General features: G+C 43.0%; 1 protein-coding gene across 2 annotated transcripts in view; it reads right to left on the bottom strand.

Moving 5' to 3' along the window:
• The window catches only part of LOC136835677 (2,4-dienoyl-CoA reductase [(3E)-enoyl-CoA-producing], mitochondrial-like), a 113,680-nt gene that overhangs the window by 66,672 nt on the left and 24,051 nt on the right, over window positions 1–22,957 (bottom strand). For both annotated transcript variants that reach the window (XM_067099512.1, XM_067099511.1), the window contains exon 4: window positions 13,123–13,234. In XM_067099512.1, the coding sequence (XP_066955613.1) occupies window positions 13,123–13,234 (112 nt within the window). The remainder of the gene's footprint in view (window positions 1–13,122; window positions 13,235–22,957) is intronic.

Below are 22,957 nucleotides of genomic sequence, written 5' to 3' on the forward strand. Positions count from 1 at the left end.
ACCCTTGAATGTCCCTGAGCTTGTGGAGGACTTTCAGTAACAGGTTACTGGAGGAAAAGAGGTAGATCCTTTCCACTTGTTCAATCTATGGACATTGCATCTGTGGAGTGAGCTAGAGGGTCCAGGTTGGGAGCAACATAAGGTAGTTTGTGGTTGCATTCTGTTGCAAAGAGATCTACTTCGAGACCAGAACTTGATTGCAAATCCATTTGAATGAAGTTTTGTCCAGGGACCATTCCGACTCCAGCGTTGTCTGGATAGGGAATCTCGATGACATTCGGACCCCTGCAAGGTGGGTAGCAGACAGATACCACCGGTGTTTGTTTGCTAGAGAATATGCTATCATAACCTGGTTGATCCATTCGACTTGGAACCTCCTGTTTATACAATGTACTACTACTCTGCGCTGTCAGGACCAATCTTTCTTATATGAATCAGATTGTTGGACGCAGTTTCTTCAGGGTTAGAAAGACTGCCATAGCTTCCAGGACATTGATATGGAACTGGCAGAACATGGTGGACCAAGTCCCTGTACCTTCTTGTGTTGAGTATCCTCCCCACCCGCAGGGAAAGCGTCGGTGTGATTACTAATGATGGAGAAACTGAAGAGGTACTGACTGATAAAGCTCTTGACAGTCATCCAGGCTGAGTCTCTTTTTCAAAATCGGTGGAATCAGAGATACTTTGTCTCTGAACCTGACATTGGCTCGGCTCCGCCATACCCTGTTTATGTCTTTCAGTTTGGATTTCAAAGAAGATCGTCACTGAAACAAACGGAAGAACAAGACTCTTTCTTGGGTGCAGCGGGGAAGCTTTCTTGTTCTTGAGGAACTGTCTGGTTGCCTTTGCTATTTCTCTCCGTTTGGCCGGCGGAAGAGATAGTCTGTGTGCACACAGGTCCTGGATCCTAACCATTTGGCGACTCTCGAAACTGGCGGGATTTCTCCTTGTTTATCTGAAAGCCCAGTGATTCCAGAAAGCGATTACTATGGCTGTTGCTTTCCGGCATTCGTTGGCGTTGGATGCCCAAACAATCCAATGCGTCTAGGTATGCGGCTAGCATGATCCCCTGAGACGAGGTTGCTGAACTACGTATCTGCCAGTTTAGTGAAGATTCTGGGGGCTACATTGAGACGAATGGCATGACCCTGAGCAGGTATGCTTGATTTCTAGTCTGAACCCCAGATAAAGACCTTCTCGCAATCGGGACGTGATAATAGGCGTCTGAAGATCTATAAAGGTAGTTCTGGCTCCACAGGGCAGTAGAGGTCCGAACCTGCGAGATTATGAAAGCATTGAAACTTGTCGCGCTGATGTAGGAATTTAGGCGGGACAGGAGTCTAGAATTACTCTTAGCTGACTGGAAACCTTTCTTTGGAGACACTGAACAGTCTGCCTTGAAATTTCAGATGTCTAAGCTTTCTTTATTGCCCTCTTTAATAATAGATCTTTCACAAAGTCCTTCAGAGCCTTGGGCGGTGATTGATGGAACCTGACTGGGAGGACTTCTGCTGCTCCACCCCAGTCCTTTGGAGACTATGCCTGGGCCCAGGGACTGAAGCTCCACTGGTCCCGAAAATGATAACCCTCCCGCCTACCTGGATATCTCACTGGGGGGAGAGGGTCTCTCCCCTGGAGCCTCTGCCTCCCCTTCCTCTGGAGGAGGAGCAGGTGTTCCTCTACCAGGAAGTATCCTCTGGCTCGTTCCCTTTGCATTTTTAATGATCAAAATGCACCCTGGCCTTTCATAAGAGCGTTGAAAGCTGGGAGAGGAACATATGAAGGACAGCGAGAGTTGCTGGGCTGGTTGGACCAGCACATACTGAGGTTGAGGTTGAGACTGAGAGGTTGAGGGATGACCAGGGCGGGGACCTGGACAGCCTGCAAGACAGTCTGAGTCGGGAGCGTTTAAATTTCTTGAACTTCTTCCCAGGCTTGGGGTGAGTTCGGCGGGCTCAGACTGCTTCCTTTTGAGATAAACCCAGCAGGGAGGCGGAGACTCTGATTGGCCCTAGTTGCCTCAGCTAGGACATCAACCTCTTCCTGGGGGAGAGAGATTAGCTCCCCAGATGGTTTTTCGGCTGCCGAAAGATGTGTTTTCGGCTTGGATTCAATCAGGCCTTAATGAAATCGTACAGGTCCTGCTGAAAACTCCCAAGAGAGATTTCGTCAGCACCTGAAATAACCGCATCTTAGCTATATACCACTGACGTTGCTCTGCTAAAAAGTCAGAGAGTTTAAGGACCTACTAAGTCTGTCCTTGACTCAGCTTCAGCCTTCAGGAGTGACTCCGGGATCTTAGGGAGTTGTTGTTCGCTGAAGAGGTGAGAAGCATGAGTCAGGGTCAACCCGAGTAACCGTGAAGGTGTCGGAGCTCCCTACCAAAACTGAGAATCTCCGGGTAAGACAAGAGAGGTGGGATCTGTCTCGGAGATGGGGAAGGGCTTACCCTCCATGCAAGCCTGGTTGGTGAGGAGGCCACTTTAGAGGTGCAAGGGGTGGGAGAACTTCTCCCAGAGAGAACATTGTGAAAGCACCCTTGGCGGAGTGAGTTTGGTGTTCTCCATGCCACTCCGACAAAGTTCTTAGTAGGACCCAACTGGGCCTGGTCCTCGGGAAGATGACAGTTTCCTTGGGGACCTTATCGGACCAAACCCATGCCTCCTCGGTAAGCCTGGCATAACCAGCATAAGGTGATTGCAGGTTAGGAGGAAGAATTCTAATTCCTCAGTCTCACAGTGCCTAGGCCCTCGATAGTAAGGTACCCTCATGCTGGGGGCAAAAATGGTCAGCCAGGTTTCCTTTATCAAGGGAGGTAGGCTGGAGGTGTCCGGGACAGAGAAGGGTTTGTTGGCGCTCCGCCACTCCTTGAACCCGGAGATTAAAGTCCTTTGAGACTTAACCTCTTCTGATAAGGAGAGCGGAAGCATTTGAAGACAGTTGGCTCGAGGAGTTCGCGACAGCTTATCGTCAACTCTTTTGTCGAACTGCTTCATAAACTCAGCAAATGCTTCAGCAAAAAAGGAAGGAGGAACCTCTTTGCTGTTTAGACCGTGCTCCCTTCCCAGAAGTAGAGGCCTTGCTCGTAGATGGCACGGGGCTGGGGGCCGTGGCGTCTTGAGGGAACCCCGGAGTGGACTTTCTGGGACTTTAAGGTCTTTTTCTTTACTGATTTAACCTTAGGGACGGTAGATCTTGCACCGTCCATAAGGCAGAAGGATTTCACAAATCCTCGGAAAGGAAGAAGCAGTGGAAGAAGGAGAGCTAAACAGTAAATCACCTGCCTCACTTACCCCCTTACCTGCTTGCAAATCCAGATCAACATTCGCCAAGGTCCAGATTAAGAGCCGCAACATCCTCGGTGACAACTCCGCGATGCAGCGACTTCTTCCTGGGAGGCTGCGTCATTTCCCAGATCCCAGCGATCAAGGGCGACTACCTCGTCCGCAACTGAAGCTGAGATCAGGCGCGAAGAGAACGTTGCAGACATCCCCTTTGACAAAGCGTGGGGTTTCCCTGCCCGACGTTCCTCCTGAAGCCGCTGACCCAGATCTTGAGGGTCAACATCGAAGAGTCCCGAGAGCTGCGGTCAATCGACTCATCCAGAACCTGCTCATAGAGGGCGTAGCACACCTCACAACCATCAGGGTGCCAGGCGATCAGGTCCCCTCGTGGACAGCACACCGGTGGGACCTGCACCTCATGTCCGCTGGCTTGATGCAGCACAGCCGGTGCACCCCTGCTCCTGACAACGCACCATCTGTAAGTTGTGGGTATATGAGTATGCTGATAGGGCTGCCGGAGTGGATTACCGGAGCAGTGTCTTAGGATAATAAAGTTATTCAGGTAGGTCCCACCGGAGCGCATTACCAGGAGGATAAAGGGCCTACTGGAACATGCAAGATCAACTACCTAGAGGACCACAGGAGTTAATCCGGGCGACAGGAAGGTCCCAAAGGACAGTTAACCTACAAAGGTAAATAAATCAATGTGTATATATATATAATAAACAGTTATCCAGATAGGTCCGCCGGAGCGTCCGGGAGGTTAAAGGCCTACTGGAACATGCAAGATAACCTAAAGGGACCATCGAATTAATCCGGGCGACAGGAAGGTCCCAAAAGGATAGTGTATATACATAATATAATATATAATATGAATATAATATGTATGCATACTAGGAAAGGTCAACTATAAAAGTGGATATTTCTGCTTGGGCAGAAGTCCTGTACTCTAATACGGTGACAGCGGAGGAGGTGTAGTGAGCACCCGTCCGACCAAACACCGTACCCACCGGAGTGGAAGGCGACAAACGCCCGACTACCTAGCAGAGAAAACACAAAGATAGCTAGTCGGCGGAGGGTAGATACTGAAACTATAGGTGTTCTAAATGAATAGAACGAAGATAAATGTCATAAGCGTGTGAATAACAGAAGACAGTCAGGTGGGAAACTCTAACTGGCAACATGAACACAAATTTCCCCCTTGAGATATCGTTCTGGGAGAACGACACTCGGTGGGGAAAAAGGGGCGCACTGACACTATAGGAGAAGGGGGTGGTATAGGCCATGAGCGAGGATCAAAGTAGCGACCAGGGGTGAGTAAGCACTCTCCGGCGCCATGAGATCCAGCCTTCTCCTTCGATCGGATCGAATATGTATGAACGATACTAAGAGGAGGAGGATGGGGACTCTCAAAGGCCAAAAAGCAAAGAAAGGGAATGGGAAACAGGGTGTGGGAGCAGCCCGGTCCCCAACTGAGGTCTCGACTGGGTGTGACCGGGTAAGGTCGGAACCCGTGGCGAGAGAACAGACCAATCAATGCAGAGGAAGGGATATAAGGCTATGGCGTGAGAACAGGATAAAACTCTCGGGCCTTGGTAAGTTAACATATTATGGAAAGAACCAAGGGTGGGAGGAGGAGTGAGGTGGGGGGAGGAAGGAGTAATGGGGTAGGAGAGGGGGTATACATGAAGATGGAGAATAACCGAAGATGTGGTTAGGATGAAGGTAGGCTACGAGATACCCTCGCTATTCCAGCTTAACCTTTATTAGGACTCAATAGTCCCTAAACGGAAAGGCGAAACAGGAGAGAGAGGAAGCACAAGCCCGACTTCTCTAACCAACGCCACACAAAGGGCTCAACCATGAACCCTCCTACACACCAAACCTTCTCTCCCAAGAAAGGGAAGAGAACGCCATAGCCTAATCTAGGCTAACCCTAACACAGCCGGTGGCTGACGGAGGAAGGGGGAAGAAGGTATCTACTCGACTAGCCTAAAGTTAACCTATCTAGGCAAAGAAATTAAACAATGATTCAACTAATCATAAGGACATATGTAGAAGGAGGACCAAACCAAAACGTGATATGAGCGCGGAGGAAAATGGCCCGACCTTCAGATAAAAACAAAGGATATAATCCGAAAATATCAAAGACATCCGTGCACTAGGCTTAAAATAAGCTTGATAAGCATAACTGTACCATCTCAAATAATATACCCAAACACTGGAGGAAGTGAGGGTCCAAAATACAACGCATATAAGAACTGATAAAGAGCGGATAGGCCCGAGGGGGAAAACTCGTAGCCTAAACGACAAGGACCCTAACTTCCCCAGAGAAGGGTAATAAAACAATAATATAAAAGCCCAACTGAATATAGGATAAGCAAAAGGCACAACATTAAGAAAATGAAGGGGGAGGCAAGCCCGACATAAAAATCCCGCACCGTGACTGAAGGTCACATGGGGCGGGAGAAGGTGGATGAGACAGGCGTTATAAATCCCCTAATTATTAAATTAGAGGGAAATAAGGAGCCTCAACTGCCTAAAATAAAAAACAGAGATGGTACTCAACTTAGGTGAAGAAGAATCCAGGGTGCCAGTTAACAAAATTTGGAACACAAAGAAGCGCATTGGCACAGAACAGAACAATGCTAAAAAAAGTGGAATGTGGGTGGCGCCGGTTTGTTTACAGTCCCGAGTGGTGCGGGGTTTGTAACGGCACCTCACTCGGTGGGACTTTTGACATTGGGAATGTTTACAGGGCGGAGGCCTGTGATTGTGACAATCTCACCCTTTCTCATACGACTCCATTTCATGGAGCTACTTTTGAGGAGTAGTAACTCGGCTTAGCTTTTTAGCTTTTCTGTGGTATATTTAGCATAGCTTTACCTAGAAATAAGTGCTGAAAGGTTGTTTCACCGGGTGACACAGGTCTCTCCCCAGAAATAGACATACTGTACAGACAATCAATTTGATTAAAGAATTGATAGACAGCAAGGAACACATAAAGAACATCTGTAATAATGCAGAAGAAAATATTTTTACTTTAGACTTTCTGTGCTGAATAAGAGTTTAAATTTGGACTTTAAGAAAAATATAAGTAATACAAGTAATAGTGTATAACTGCATATGAATAGAGATCTGAATTTGAATTGCTACACACTACTTTATGCTGCTTCTAACATACGACATACCCAATGTACTATTAATATTACCATAACATAAGTAAATACCTAAGCCTCATCAGTAGGTTTCCAGTTTTTTCATAAAAAATTAAATCAATCTTGGTTTTATATAATATCAGAAAGAAAATAAAATTCTATACATATCTATATGAGAAACAATCTGACAACTACAGTACATGTATATGCCAAGCCATGATATTCTTACATTTTCTGATACAAACAAAACTCGAAACCAAACATTCCATATATAAGAGCATGAAGTAAAAATGCACTAAACCTAATGAAAAACCTAACACAATCCTGTTCCATCTATTTTAGATTATGAAAGCCAAATACTGTATATGACTTAGCATCAGATCCTGAATTAAAATGCCTAGCTCCAATTTGTAATGAAGAGCTCAGAATCTTGTGCTGGAAAAATTAAACCTTCCTAAATCAATCTTGGACAATAGAATTAACCAACCCTATCCCTTCACTGTGACTTAATGACCATATGAAGAGCAGTAAGATTCAGGCAAGTGATTAAAGATAATATTTATTAACAATTATTCACCAATGTTCCAAATTAGGAGAAAACAGAAATCTTTAATCATTAAATGTCAACATGACATTTCCTCCAATAATAAAACTCCTTTCCTCCTTGGATTATGAGTACAGAAAGAATCCATACATGTGTAAATCAGTCCAGAATTATGTATATATTGTACTTTCCACAATTATGCATATAATGTGCCCATTAAAATCTTAGTTGACATACTAGAACAAGTGAGACAAAAGACTAACACTACTCAACCTATACTGAGGGCTCCACTATCATCCACTGACACAATACAGTTCTCTTTATCTAATAGTTTTGCTTCCACAACAGAACCGTACTGGATTTGACCTACAAGTGACGGAATGTAAAAGACTGACATCCTTCTGCCTTCAAAAAGAAATGAGGCATTTTGTTACCTGGAAAACACAGGCACTGGCTAGGTTAGTTTTCTTACCACTGGTTGGTGTTCTTGACACTGCCTCAACCACAAGAGAGATTCCACTTAACCTGGTGGAGGTAGAGTGTTAAGTTAAAAGGTTTTCTGTGTTATCGTAAATTTTTTATAACATCTACAAGCAATACATTTTCTGGACTGAACTCTGTTTTCACTTGCACATAGCCTATTTTTCCTACAAAAAATTTTTTAAAAATGACAAATTTATTAATCAATTCGTATTTTCCATAGCTAACAAACCTGCAGTCTTAACTTGTGGATAATTCTTCTAGTGCCAGCTGGAAACCGGTAAAAACAACAAGGAATTGGTGGCAACAAGGTGCGCCGATAGGCCTAGGTGGCAACAATCAATTTCCTTCGCGCATGCAGCGAAAGAAATGACGCCTCAGTTTCTTCCATCCCAGGAAACTTGATTGAGGGGTGGCTAGAGGTGGGCCATAGGTTTGTTAGCAATGAAAAATACAAACTGATTAATAAATTTATCATTTGTTCATATGTGGAACAAAGCTGGGTCTTAACTTATGGATAGACTCAATTTTGGAGGGGGAAAAAGAAAGTCTGGAACCAACTGGAGTTTCAGCACACCTGGAAACTCTTCCTGGCTTACAGAAGCCTATGGAAGGGAACCAAAGCCTCTGACATAATAAATACTGTAAGTGATTATTTATCCATCAGACTTCTGGAAATCTTTACAATGTGACATGGCAAAGTAGTAGGAAGTTAAAGAACTATATCTGTAGATAACGAACCTTCGTGGCCACTAAGAGTTTGCCATCAATCCTCTCTCCCCTTGCTAGAGGGAGGAAGGGCTTGCTTTTGCCAAAGTTTTATATTCGCGTGGGAATAAGCAAAACTTAACAAGAAGGCCGCAGTCTCACCTGCATCAGACCCAATCCAGCACATTATGGAATGATTTCTTCTCCCACCGGGTAAAGAAGAAAAGAAAGGAAATTGAAAGAGACCAACCAACCCATTCATACTCACTTTCATACTATCATATTAGGTAAGATACAATCTGTCCTGCTAGGGGCACTGGATGTGTTAAACAACCTGTTGTGCAGCCAACACCGGACCCAAGGGAAAAGTGTCCAAGGACCTGTGCGCAACATCCTGCATATAAAAAGGAAGTGAAGGTGGTTTGACGAAGCCATGTGCCAGCCTTCAAAATCCTTTGAACAGAAAAGTTCTTTTTAAGTGCCAAAGAAGGGCTTAGCCCCTTAACATCATCTGCTCTTGCCTGCACTGTGTTAGGATTGGAGCATGAAGTCGAACCATGGGGTTGTCTGAGATAGTCTCACGTAGCCAAAAGGTGATCGTATTCTTGGACACTTCTTTCTTGTTCCGGCCAGTGCTAAGGAAAAGTCTTCGGCACCCCAGTTGGAGATGGTGAGATGGTGAGTCCTTTTCAGGTAGCAGCATAGAGCTCTGACAGGGCAAAGGAGCAATCCGTCCGGATCACTATAAAAAAAAGTCATGAGGAGACGGAATTGAGAAGGAATCAAATCTGTCATCATGACGAGGGGTTTTGGGTCTTAGCCACAAATTCCGGGACAAATTCGAAGGCTATGGACATCCAACCCCTTGTATGCTTGATATTATAGGATAGGCCATGGAGTTCACCATCTCGCTTTGAGGAGGCCAGAGCCAGCAGGAAAACCGTCTTGAGAGTCAGGTTCCTATCTGATGCATAACACAGAGGGTCAAATGGGGAATGAGTGAGGCTGCCCAGCACCAGAGTCAGGTTCCAACTGGGTGGTCCAAGCTCATTTGGAGGACAAGACTGCTCAAATTTCTTGGGAAGCATTGAGATCTCCCACGAAGAAGAATGATCAACATCCTTCATTCGTAAAACTGGACTCAAGGTAGCTCTGTAGCCCTTGATGGAAGACACAGAAAGTTGTTTCTCTCTGCAGAGAAAAGGAGGAAATCTGCCACTTGCTGAACAGAAGCTCCAATCGGAGAGAGACCCCACTGACAACACCAACCACAGTAAATGGCCCACTTGCTTTGGTACACGGTTACTCTTTTTCTTTATATTTTCCTCAGTGGCATTAACATCCATTCTGTACACCATCTGTATATTTACAATTCATTTTCCTGATTGACAATGCTTCTTGCTTCTTGAATGCTTTTAAGGGTACGACATATACCTCTTAATAATGAATGATACAAAGAGGTGGCTTCTCTATGCATTGTTTGATGATGTACAATCACTCAAAAATGTTTTGCAACATATTTCAAAACTTTTCGGACAACAGCTTATAATAGCGACATCTGGCGCTATTTGGCAACTCCATTGTAAGCGCATGAAACAACTGAACACTAGGGGCGGGTCCGAGAAATTACCTGCAGGTTCCCTTAAACAGGGCTTTTTCTGATACTGTTGACTGTTGTCATACTTTACTTGATTAAAGGATGTTACTATAATGCTTCAGAGGTCATCGCTGTTCTTATGTTTTAATATTTTCATCTCCAAATGCCATCACTATCTTTGTTTTATCTCCTTCATATGTGTGAACTTTGCAGACATAGGCCTACGACTATTATAAGCTGAACTATTAGCCTTATTAACATCAACAAATACGACGTTTGTCAAGATTTGCTTGCACATTATTATGAGTCAAATTTATAAATGATTAATCCTCTGTATATTGTAAACTAGTGAAACTTAATATAAAATATTTTGAACTAGACTAAGAAATTTCACGTCTATTCTTGTAATACTTAGACTATAATCGCACTTTTATATATATGTATACTGTATATACACACACACACACAAACACACACACACACACACACACACACACATATATATATATATATATATATATATATATATATATATATATATATATATATATACATAAAATGCCGTTATCATGTGTAATTTCTGATTTCTTTCATTGTTACTTAGGCCTATCATTTTGATGCTTCTTATGAACTTGATATATAACGCCTGTTTTTGTATTTTTTTATTATCCAAGTTCCTAAAGAATTAAAATTAGCAAGAAGTTCAACATTAATTTAATTAATGTTAAACACCAGCAGTGAAGAAGACTACCATGCTCATCAGTGGAGAATGTCTCCTCCTCATCGCAAAGATGACTCTTACAGAAATGATTGGCCACTGGATTATATTATAACGCAAACCCTAGCCTCTATTCTTTGTGTTTCTCTGATATGAAGTGTTTCTTGGCAGGAATATGATGAAATAATATCTTGGTCTCATGTAGCCTGTTAGGGATGGTTTGAGCAGCAACTTGAAGGAGAGCATGTTCTGTCTTTATAGCGACACCGGTTGTTAGTTAGGCGGAGTTCTACAAAGATCATCGATGATGATCCTCAACAGTTATGCAACAGTGGGGTCGTCCTTCATTTTTACAATAAATTTATAATATTTCCTCGTTCTCTCTGTTGTAGTATCGCTCTATACATGGTTGTTTTTATTTCGCTAAGCTGCCGAGCAATATCTATGATAGAAACATTAGTCTCATGCAAGCTCATGATCGATGACCCAGTGAGATAATGTGGTGCGGCTGAGTCTGTTACCACCTTATCGGGTGCAAGTGGCGAGACAGTTTAGTTTAACTTTCCTGCCTGAATGTGGAGTCACACGATAACATACAACGTTATGAGATTTTTCTTTTGTTTTTGACAACAATAATGGTTGAATTCTTTCTTTCTTTATTTACATATAATTTCACTGATGATTATTCATTATTATTTTATTAGTCAATAAGCTTTTTATCTGGATTCGAAATATAGTTTCTTCTTTGACTCTTTTGCCCAATCATCTGAAGTGAAATTTTTCAAAATGTTTCGTCATTTTTCGTACTATGAATTTTTCACTCACCATTCTTTTTTATATTGTTAACCATATGATTAATAACCAAAATCGAATAAGAAAATTACATATCCTTGTAAATATCAAAAGAACAAATTACTGTTAGGTGAACGAAAACTTCTGGAACATGTTGCAAAACATTTTTGAGTGATTGTACATGATTTCTTTTTTAGATTTTCCTTTACCACTCTCATGGCAACTCTTTGGCAAAATAGAACACACTTAGTAAACACGGGTTTGTGACTTTTGTCCATGTATTGTGCTGGAAAATGCCTATCAGTTAGTCTTGCTTCCAAAGAGTTTGAAAACTGATATCTTAGAGATTTCTTCCCTTCATACTCTTCTAACAAGAAGCAAATTACTTTTCCCCAATTTTTTTATCTAATTTACTTGGTGCAATTACAGTTTCATTGTAATTCCCTTCTGCATGAAGTGATGGTTGTTGTTTATAAGCATACTGAGTGTTACAGATGTGTGGTACTGACAAGGTTAAGTGAGGATGGGTACCCCTAGATTTTTTTACTTGCCCTTATCTGGATTTTACCATTATCCAACGGTCCCTTGGCTCTAATAATCCAGGTAATTAAAGGATTACTACAAAAACTGTATCTGATTCTTCTGCAACAGGAATATATATTGCCCCAAGAACAAAGATGGTAAAGTACTCATTTGGCATCAAGTTTTTAAATCCACTTAACCCATGAAAGTTTGTATAATTCATTATTACAGTATACTATCAAACTGTTTGGAATTAATACTATCTGATTTAACCTTATTCCATGTGCACAACATAGTAACATCAATACGGGACTCTGTTGCAGGATTATCAGCACCATCATTACCATCATCATCCTTTCCACAAGATCAGGACCATCAATATTTTTTCAATCATATTCTGAATTACATGCAAAATGTTTCCCCAATTTCTAAACTGCTACATCCAAAGAAAATTTAGTTTTATATGACAAAATGTTAATATTTTAACCATAAAACATGATTATGTAATAATTTCAGCAACATGCATCATTAAGCCAAGAAGCCTGATGTTTGGTAGGCTACACCACAGTTCACAAATGTAAACAAAGCTTCCTCAACAAGAATTACAGTAATCTTGCAAAAACACTTTTCATATGGCAAAAAAAATGTATCTTGACATCATAACGCACAATTATATATCATGAGTAATTTTACAGATGAAAATAATGAAAAACCTACCTAATTCTGTTAATGATGGGATAAGTTTTTGGATACTTACTTCTGGCCAGTATTTCATAAAATTGTCAACAGATGACAACTGATAACCAAATATGTCATCTGCACGAGTTTATAATGTCAATTTTTGCAGTGGAGATAAAGTCTTGCTAAACTACAGTCATCCATTGTAGTGGATAGTTCAGTACTATACAGTGAGCAATAAATGATATACTATTAACTGTGGAATATAAGTAGGTAAAATATTCAATGCACACTAGCTTATAAGCAAGATTTTCAGGAAAAAGGTAATATATAATTGCTTACAAGAAGTTACTGAAAAACTGGAAAACATACTACATACTACATAGTAATCAACTATATCGGACATTTCCTTCCATACTTTCTACATTAAGAAAAAGAACTGAAAAAAACCGCAAAGATTAGCACTAAAATGAGATTAAAAATTGGGATGATCAATAGATATTGCTAAAGAAAGCAAGCCAGGGAGCACTTTGACCAAGCATCACAAACTGAAATGATGGTATACTATACAATTGATGTTTTCTGAAGAGCAAAAGATAATGTTTCAAATCATATGTGCCAAACTCTAGACATTTTCTTACCTTGGCCAGCTTTTATTAATCTCTTCCCTGCCTCCAAAGTTACAAATGCTGTTCCATTCAAAACAATGTCAGTAATAGTCCTCCAGGCATTAGGACTTAGCCTTTCTGAAGGCTGGAAAATAAATAAAGCAAAATCAATTACAGTAAAGCAACTGGATACTGGACTTCTGAAAACTAATTTTTCAAAATTATCAGAGATTTGAAGAACATAAATTATGAATAGTACAGTATAAATAAATAATTTCTTAAAATTTAATTTCGTTACATCATAAACCTAAACCCATTACTGTACAGTCTTACATGCATCCACACAGACTTTCACACACTCCACAAAAGGAGTGCAGACTAAGTCATTGGTTTGTGCCTGCCATATTGTAAATTCCTAGCTAACTGTGCTCCTACATTACCCACTTTTTTTGGAATTCCTGTTGTACGTTTATCATTTCAAAAATGACATTTTTGTAATAAAATAAAGTTTTATATATACTTACCAAGTAATTAAATAGTTACAAGTTTCAACTCGTCCGCAGCTAGAATTTTGAAATTCACAGTAGCACTACTTTTTGTTTTGGCTAGGCTACTAACCCCACCCACTTCCAGGGTATGAGAGGAACCAGCTCAGCACAGAGCTTCAATTTGTTTATGCCCTTCTGTCCATGCGAGGGGAGGAGGGAGGGCTGTGATCATGTAACTACTTGGTCTTGGTAAGTATATATAGAACTTTATCTTATTATAAAAATGTCATTTTTATATCAGCAACTTACCAAGTAATTACATAGCTGAATCCCACATTGATGGAGGTGGGATGCATGGACATATCTACTCTAACACATTAATAATTGTAATGAAATGAGAACAGAAAAATTTGCTACCATTGGTAAAATGCTTGCTGGTTCCTTACCTGGTGAGAGAGCTGCTGAAGGAAAATACTGCCTCTGGTTCGCACTCATCTCAACCTGTAGCGGCAAGGCAGTATAGCCGTGGAGCGCCCGCTACTTCAGTGGGGTTCATTGCAGTGAAGATTTCCAAGTGCTAGCAAAGAGTTAAAATGTTGCCCCTGCCCTGGGCTCAGTACCATACACAAAACCACCAGAGTAAACAACGTAGTTGCCTAAACCATAAAATTAAAAACCACTACCCATCCACTAAAAAACAAACTGGTGGGCACTCCACATACATAGTGCCCTCATGCTCCCCTACGACTCGATGCCTTTATTTCAAGGCGAAGAGAAAAAAGGACAGAAGGGATTCTTCTTACACTCCCTCTCCCAACACCATGCCTGCAACCAAAAATGGACCCAAGGTACTGCAATTTTCATATGTTGTTTCAACTTCGTGCAAGTAATGAAATCCAAAGACTGACTTGCACTTCCCATATGTTGTCTGAATAATTGAGGAAAGAGACAAATTATGTTTGAAGCCGGGGACGTGGCCACCGCCCTCACTTCATGAACTTTCACTTTAACTGAGAGTAAGACATCATCCTTAATCTGAGAGTGAGCCTCTGATATTAGGTCCCTTAGGAAAAAAACCAGGGCATTTTTTGAGAGCGGACGTGAAGGATTCTTTACTGAGCACCAAAGGTTGCTTGATGGGCCATGAATCTTCTCGGTTCTATGTAAATAGTATCTCAGCACTCTTACAAGGCAAAGAGTCCTCTCTTCCTCTTCAGGACCTAAGATATCCAGAAGACTCTTTATAGAAAAGGAATGAGGCCAGGGATTGGAAGGGATCTCGTTTTTCGCTAAAAAACCAAGGGTGAACGAACAAACTGCGTTACCTGGGAAAACACAATTTTCTTGTCTATTGCGTGTAACTTGCAAACACACTAAGCCGTTAGCTAATACTACCAGAAAAAAAGTCTTCCTTGTGAGATCTCTCACAGAGATTGAACGCAGAAGTTTGAAACGGGGTTACGATAGCCACTTAAGAACCAAGTCCAAATTCCAGGCCACCAACTTTGTCTCCTTCTGTTTGGTTGTATCAAACGACTTGATAAGGTCGGACAAATCTTGATTAGAGGAGAGATCTACTCCCCTGTGCCTAAAAACTGAGCTAAACATTGCTCTGTAGCCCTTAATGGTTGAGGGAGACAATCCTCTGGATGATCTTTAATAGAACAGGAAATCTCCAATCTGTGCTACAGACATCTTAGAAAATGAGATGTTATGTCTTTTGCACCAGGATCGAAAGACTGTCCACTTGGCCTGATATACCTTGCTTGAGGATTGGTGTCTGCACCAAGCAATAGCCTCAGCAACTGGCTTTGAAAAACCCTTCGCTCGCACAAATTTCCTGACAGTCTGAATGTGGTCAGGGCCAGAGTGGACAGTCTTTGGTGGAACCATCTGAAATGCGGCTGTTTGAGTAGATTGGGTTTTTGAGGCAATAGTCTTGCAAAGTCCATCAGAAGCTTTAGCAAGTCTGGAAACCACTCCTGGGCTGGCCAAAATGGCGCTACTAGTCATTGTCACATTTTAGTGATTTTGGAACTTGTTGATAACTTCCCTCACCATCTTGATTGGAGGAAAGGCATAAAGGTCTTTGTCCAACCAGCCTGGGAGCACTGCATCAGTTGCCCATGCTAGCAGATCTGGGGCTGGGAACAATACAGAGAAGATAGTTCATGGCAGTTGCAAACAAATCCAGAACTGGCTTTCCCCACAGTTTCCAAAGTTCTAGGCATAATAGGGGGTCTAGGGTCCATTCTGCAGGAAGAACTTGCTTTTGGCGGTTCAGTTTATCCGCTAATACATTTAATTTTCCCTGGATAAATCTGGTTATGATCTTTGTACGGTTTTGATCTGCCCAGATGAGAAGGGCTCTTGCTGCTTCGCAAAGGGTAAACGAATGTGGTCCCCCCTGCTTCCTTACATAAGACAGTGCCGTGGTATTGTCCGAATGGACTATTACTGTCTTGTCGAACACTTCTACCGCAAAAGCTTGCAATCCCCAGTGAATTGCTTTCAGCTCTTTTACATTTATATGTCATTCACTCTGCTCTAGAGTCCACATCCCGGAGACCTCCCTTCTCCCAGGAGAGCTCCCCAACCTAGGTCTGAAGCATCTGAATAAAACACTAGGTCGGGGCTCAGAGGAAGGAGTGACTTCTCTTGAGAAAGTCTGTCTCTTGACCTCCACCAAAGCAGGTCCTCTTTGATTTCTCGAGTCACTGGGAAAACAAGTGTCCAGATACTTCTTTCTGTCCCAACTGGCTCTTAGATAAAATTGTAAGTTCCTCATGTGCAGCCTTCCCATAGTTATGATTTGCTCCATGGACGAGAGGGTCCCTTTTAGGCTCATCTAACTGTTCACATAGCAGGACTGAAGGGAGAGGAATTTGTCCACCTTCTGAAACCAAGATTCTATCCTTTTGGGGGAGGGAAAAACCCAAAAAGTCAGAGTTTATTCTCATCCCCAAATATGCTATCTCCTGAGGAGTCAGTTGGGACTTCTGAAAGTTTACTAAAAGGCCCAAGTCTTGGGCCAGAAAAAGGGTCTTTTGAAGGTCCTCCATACATTCCTCCTTCAATTGAGAATGAAGGAGCCAATCATCTAGGTAGAGTGAAATGTTGACTCCCATCAGATGTAGCCATTTCACTATGGGACCTAAAACTCGCGTGAATACTTGTGCAGCCATGGACAGGCCAAAGTAAAGGACTCTGAACTGATACACCCTGTTCCAGAAAATGAGCTTTAAGAACTTCTTCGGGTCCAGATGAACGGGGACATGCAAGTATGCATCCCTAATGTCTATTGAAATCATCCAATCTCTGTCAAATGGATGATAGGACAGATTGGCTTGTTTCTATTTTGAACCTGGTTTTCTGGACATAAAAATTCAGGGCACTTACATCCAGAACTGGCCTCCAGCCTCCAGAGGCCTTGGGGACTACAAACAGCGGATTGTAGAACCCTGGAGAGCAGGTCCCCTTCACCACTTCAATGGCTTCTTTCTTGAGGAGGGATGATACTTACTGGGAGAGGGCCGAAAACCTTTCGAAGCCTATGGAGTAGGCTGTCAATATGACAGGCGTGCTGGTTAAAGGAGGCTTTCATATGAAAGGGATGGAGTATCCCTCCCACAAGACTTCTACAATCCAGGTTTCCGCTCCTTTTGCTTCCCAATGTTCCCAAAAGCGGAGGAGCCTTGCCCTTACCAGCACATGGAGGATAAGGTTCTCGTTTACACAAGGGGGGCTTCGCGGAGGACTTCTTGATTGCCTGAGAGGTGAATCGGACATTTGCGCAAGGCCTGGGAAGCCACTCTATCTGCCTCTACCACGAAAGGGCTGAGATTGAATGGGGAAGAACTGAAAAAAGGAGTCTCTCTAGGGCATCTTGCAGATTGAGCGAGGAGGTCCTGGGTAGATTTTTCTGAAGGTCCCATGCAATCTGTAGCACTGTTGCCAGCAGAAACAGGTTTTGCCAGTCAAGTGGAGAAAAGAGGAGAGTGGATTTTTGCGAAATAATCACTCCTTTTGTAGTGTAAGAACACCAAAGCTCTATTTTCTTTAAAATTCCCATCGCAAAGAAGGAAGCCAACTCCAGAAAGCAGTCCCTTATGCCCTTGTTGAGACAGATGACGACTCCAGGAAAATCCGAGTTGTTGTCCTCCAGTACATGAGAACAGTCCTTAATCTTGTGAGGAAGGGCTCCTACTGCCCAAACTTGGGAGCTTAGCACTTCGAAGACCTTGATGAGGTGTTTAATCAAGTGGTCCAGCTCTGGCATTGAGAAAAGGATTTTTTGATATATTTGACAGATTTCACTCTTATGACATTTATCATGGCCTTATTTTATAGGATAAATGTGTTCTCACATTCATTTTAGCCGAACTGAAAGCAGACCTCTGGGAGAATCTATCAGACCGGAGAAGTCCCCCTGGGAGGAGGCGAAGCTCCCAAGGAAGGAGCCTCTCCAGTTGCATAGGACAAGTATCTCCTCTGTGAGAGCCTGGAAGGAGGGCAACTAAAGGAAGCTTTTCCCTACTCTCTCTTCCCCGAGAGCCAACTTTCCACTTCATGCAATGCTTTCTTTGCCGAGAAAGAAAGCGCCATCTTAGGAAGTCTCATGAAGTCTTCTGTCCGGTTATCCACTGAAATGGAGCTGCAGGAGAGAAAAAATTGGAAAATGTTCCCAACAAAAACCTTAGCAATGAAGCCTATGCAGTAGGTGGGGTAACTAGGTCCACTTCCTCTTCCTCATCCGAGGCAAGGGACTGAAGTCAAGGGGGCAGCTGAGCATTGGCTGGATTCAATACCCCAGCAACAGGAGTAGGTGCCAGAAGCTCTGAAGTGGAGACAGGGAGAGCTGGCACCAAAGGAAGCTCTGCAGTCAGTGGGTGTTCGGGAGTCAAACCGAGCATAGGAGCTAATTGGCTCTTGCGCACTAATGGACGCTCGGGGAGGACCGAACGTTCTGGTGCTATCACATGTTCAGGCGCCAATGGGAGCTCTGGCGCCAACAGGTGCTTCACGGGAGTTGCTACAGACTCAGGAATAGCTGAGTGCTCTGGTGCTAATGGGCACTCATGAGTCCGAGGGAGCTCAGGAGCTATAAGGGGTTCAGAAGCTGGACACTCAGGTGCTAATGGGTGCTCAACCGAGGACAAGTTCCTAGACGAAGACGAGAGCTTACAAGAGGAGGTGAGACACTTACCCGTTGAATACTGTCCCTCTAACTCTGGGTGTTCCTGAGAGAAACATTCAGGACTGCCCAAAAACTGCAGGAAGCAAGCTGATCTTTAGAAGGTTCTCTGAACCTTTTAGCAGGCACTGAAGGGGAATAGGACACTTCCTTAGCACATCTTTTCAAAGAGAGTGATTTGTCCAGGAAGTGCCATTGGCGCCTGGGACTAGATTCACCAGAACTAGACAAACTAGACGAAAGACAACTCACTTCCATCAACATGCCTTTCCAGTGGCGCTCTTGTCATAATCTTGGAAGCGACAACAGGTCTAACCGAGGGGGGGACTGCCCATGGGCAGACCCCACTGACCTCCTCTGGGCTACCAGTTTGACTCCTCCCAGGTTTAGGGGAGTTTGCCAGGGACCTTTGCCTAGGAGAATCAGCAGGAAAGGCAGCCACCTCCTTCACTAACACTTTACCAACACTTGTGTTGCTGAACTTGTCCATAAGGACTTTCACTGAAGGGTCTAACTGTTCCATAGTATTCACTAATAAACTACATTTTTGGTTAACTCTCAACTTGAGGCTGGCAATGGGGTCAGGATTGGGAGTAAGGGAGCCGTTGTGAGGAGAGGGTGGAACAGACTGAGAACCGGGATTGGGTGGAATACAGGAGACAGGCTCAGAAACATTAACAGCAACAAACTCTGCAGAAACCTGACCAGCTAAAGTCTTTTTAGTACTGGCTCTAGAAGCTGCTTTCCTCTTTTTGTCTCCAACTTTGACAAATGACTATTCAAAGTCTTCCGCATTTTAACATCCCAATGTTCACATTCCTTACAAGTCAAGTCTGGAGAACAAATGTGAGTCCTAAAAATCACGCAGAGAGTGTGGGTCATAACAGGTTTTACTTAATCTAGCACTGCAGCAATACCTAGTACTATGAGAACTAGAATCGGACATCGCCAACAAGTCAAGTGTCAGTAAAGCCTAAATTATCCAATATTAAGTACAGGCAGTCCCCGGTTTACGATGGGTCCGGCTTACGATGTTCTGGGGTTATGACGCTTTTCAAATATATTCATCAGAAATTATTTCCCGGTTTACAACGCATGTTCCAGGGTTACGATGCGTCATACGCCGATCCGATGGAAGAAATATGGCTCCAAAACGGCAGAATAATCAAAATTTGGAGGTTTTTTTGATGAAAAACTCAATAAAAATGCAGTTTACATCGTTTTCAATATACCCAAAGCATTAAAAGTAAGGTTTTTTACGATTTTCAACGATTTTTCAGTTTACGACAATTTTTGGTTTACGACGTGGCGGAAAAACGGAACCCCCATTGTAAACCGGGGACTGCCTGTACTAATAAGTCAAAAATCAGTAAATTTGGTCTGTAAAGAACCTGTTGCTGTCTAACTGTGCTGAACAGGCTACCAGAAATGAGACTACTTCACCAATTGTTGCAATATACGACCAACTGAGAAGCAAAAGAATTACAAAAAAGTCGCTGCTGCTAATCACTGCTGTACAGCCATCAGCTGGCAGAAAGAAACTGAAGCTTTGTGCTGAGCTGGTTCCTCTCTTACCCCAAAAATGGGCAGCGTTAGTCATCTAGCCAAAACAAAAAGTAGCGCTATCGCAAATTTCAAAATTCTAGCTGCCGACAGGTTGAAACTTATAGCTATGTAAAGACTTGGTAAGTTACTTATATAAAAGTGACACTTTTATAATAAAGTTTTATTTATACTTACTCAGTAATTACTTAGCTAAGAGTTTCCCTTGCCTCGGCACTCAAATTAAAAAATTCGTGGGTTAGCATTTCACAATTTAGTGCAGGTGACTGGTCTCACCCACTAACGAGAGTATCAAGAGCTACTCAGCAAATACTCGTCATTACATTTAAACTCCATGTCCATGGGAGGGGAAGAGGGAGGGCTCTGTCCGTAATTACTGGGTAAGTATATATAAAACTTAATTTTATTATAAAAATGTCATTTTTATAAAAGTAACTTACCCAGTAATTACTTAGCTGGATCCATATTGAGAGGTACTGAGGATTCATGGAAAAATTCTGTTCCCAATCATTAATTCATGTAATGATTTGAAATACTAGATGTTTCCAGCACTGGATACAATGCTTGTAGTTCCTTGTTAGTTAAGAGAGCCTGCAGTAGAGTACTGCCTCTGGGTGTTGCTCAACTTAACTTATAGCAGCGTGGCGGTAAAGCCAGGAGCGCCTCTACTTAAGTGGGAGCTTTGTGGCCAAGGAGTACTCCAATGGCTAGCAAAGCATCAGTGGAAGTTATGCAGCTCAGGGAGTTATCCGATGGCTACTAAAACTTTAAAAAGTGCCTTTGCCCTGGGCTCAGCACCAATATAAATACAACCAGATAAGACTGTCACTTGCACTGAAATAAAGACCACGACAGTGATGGGTGCTCCAGGTATATCGTACCCCCCAGCTCTCATAAATCTTGGCACCTTACTACAAGGTGAATAGATAGGAGAAAAGCCTGTTTCCTATGTTTCCTTCCAAGATGCCATGCCGGTTACTAATAATGACTGCAAGGTACTGCAAGAATCTAACATTGTTTTAACTTTCTTCGAAAAGCGAGGAGTGAAGATCGATTACACTTCCAGAAGGTCGATTGTAGAATGGACGTCAGAGGCATACAGTACCTGAAAGCTAATGAGGTAGCTGCTCTGACATCCTTAGCTTCCCTTAAAAGGAGGAAAATGCTCTCCTACCTCTGAGAGTGTCTCAGAAAAGGTCGATTGTAGACTGGACGTCAGGGGCACACAGTGCCTAAAAGCTAATGAGGTAGAGATTGTACTGATGTCTCTAAGCACACAGTGCCTCAAAGCTAATAAGGTAGAGATTGTACTGATGTTTCTAGCTTTCACTAAAAGTAGGCAAATAGCTCTCCAGAGACTAAAAGTGGCCTCAGAAAACAAGTTCAATCACAAGAGAGGACCAAACGTTCTTAGTCGGAGGGTGTTAGAACACTAAAGGTCATGAAAAACCCCCTGTGCTTCCAATCCTGCTCAGGTCATACCAGAAAACTCCAACAGAAAAGAACTTTTACCTCTTCCCCAGAGCCAAGGATGTGCGAGACTTGGCGCCAGGCGACCAGAAACTGGGGCTGGGGTCACTGAGCTGGTGCCAGGCTGTAGGTGGGGCCAGCAGAGCTGGTCGTCAGCTAACTAATCAGTTGGGAGCTGGTGGGTGCTCCTAGAAGCTCGGGGTAGAGCTGGCACCCGGTTGTAGCTGGCGCCAGGCGAGATGGAAGTCAGGTGAGGAAAAAAGCTCAGGCTGATGGGTACTCCTGGGAGCCCGAAGCACAATCCCTGGCTGTCAAAACTGTCCTCTCTTCCATTAAGTTCTTGAGAGAGAAAGAATGGATCCAGGTCATGGAAGGGTCCATGTTCTCAGTTAAAAATTCCCACGGTAAACAAGCAACCAGCATTACTGAGTCAGACATAGCTCGATACCCCCATCTGGATCTCTCAAATGTCTTTGTAGCACCTCTGAAAAAACATCTCATCCTGATAAACACCCGAACAGCCCAAAGCCTGTCTGCGCAAGAACGTACCACCCTTGATAGATTCTCTTAAAGTGAGATTGTTCGAGAAGTTACAAAAGGTGGAAGGATTCTGGAAGGGTCCACCAATCAAACACAGCAAGCCAGGAACCATAAATTACAATTCAGAACGGGGCTATGGGGGACGTTGTAACATTCTGACGATCTGAAAAGGCCAGCTTTTCCTTGACCATGTTGAGCGGTGGAAGAGCACAGAGTCAAAGTTAGCACGAACTTGCAGAATGGTGTCCATTGCCTATGCTAGAAGGTTCCTATAAAGTGGCAGACAGTCAAGGTCAGCTTGCCCCATAGATAGCACAAAACTTGACAGATCAGAGAATCAAGGTCCACTCGGGAGTAGGAAGTGTGTTTCTGACTGCTCAGTTCATCCGCCAAAAATTCTGGTTGGAATAAAAAAACTTGATCAATTGATCATAGTAAAGGACTCTCTTGTCACCTGGGGGCGAGCACTAGTGTAAACGTAAGGACTGAGGTCTAGTCTAAAGGAATACTGCAGCCTAGGAAACAGTGAGGGTCGAGAAGGACTGAAGCCTTACAAGAAAGGCTTTCAGCTTTGTGGCATAGCGTGAAGGTTCTGTTCTCCCTGGGGCACATC

The sequence above is a fragment of the Macrobrachium rosenbergii genome, chromosome 55, assembly GCF_040412425.1.
Source record: "Macrobrachium rosenbergii isolate ZJJX-2024 chromosome 55, ASM4041242v1, whole genome shotgun sequence".
NCBI classification, from domain to species: Eukaryota; Metazoa; Arthropoda; class Malacostraca; order Decapoda; family Palaemonidae; genus Macrobrachium; species Macrobrachium rosenbergii.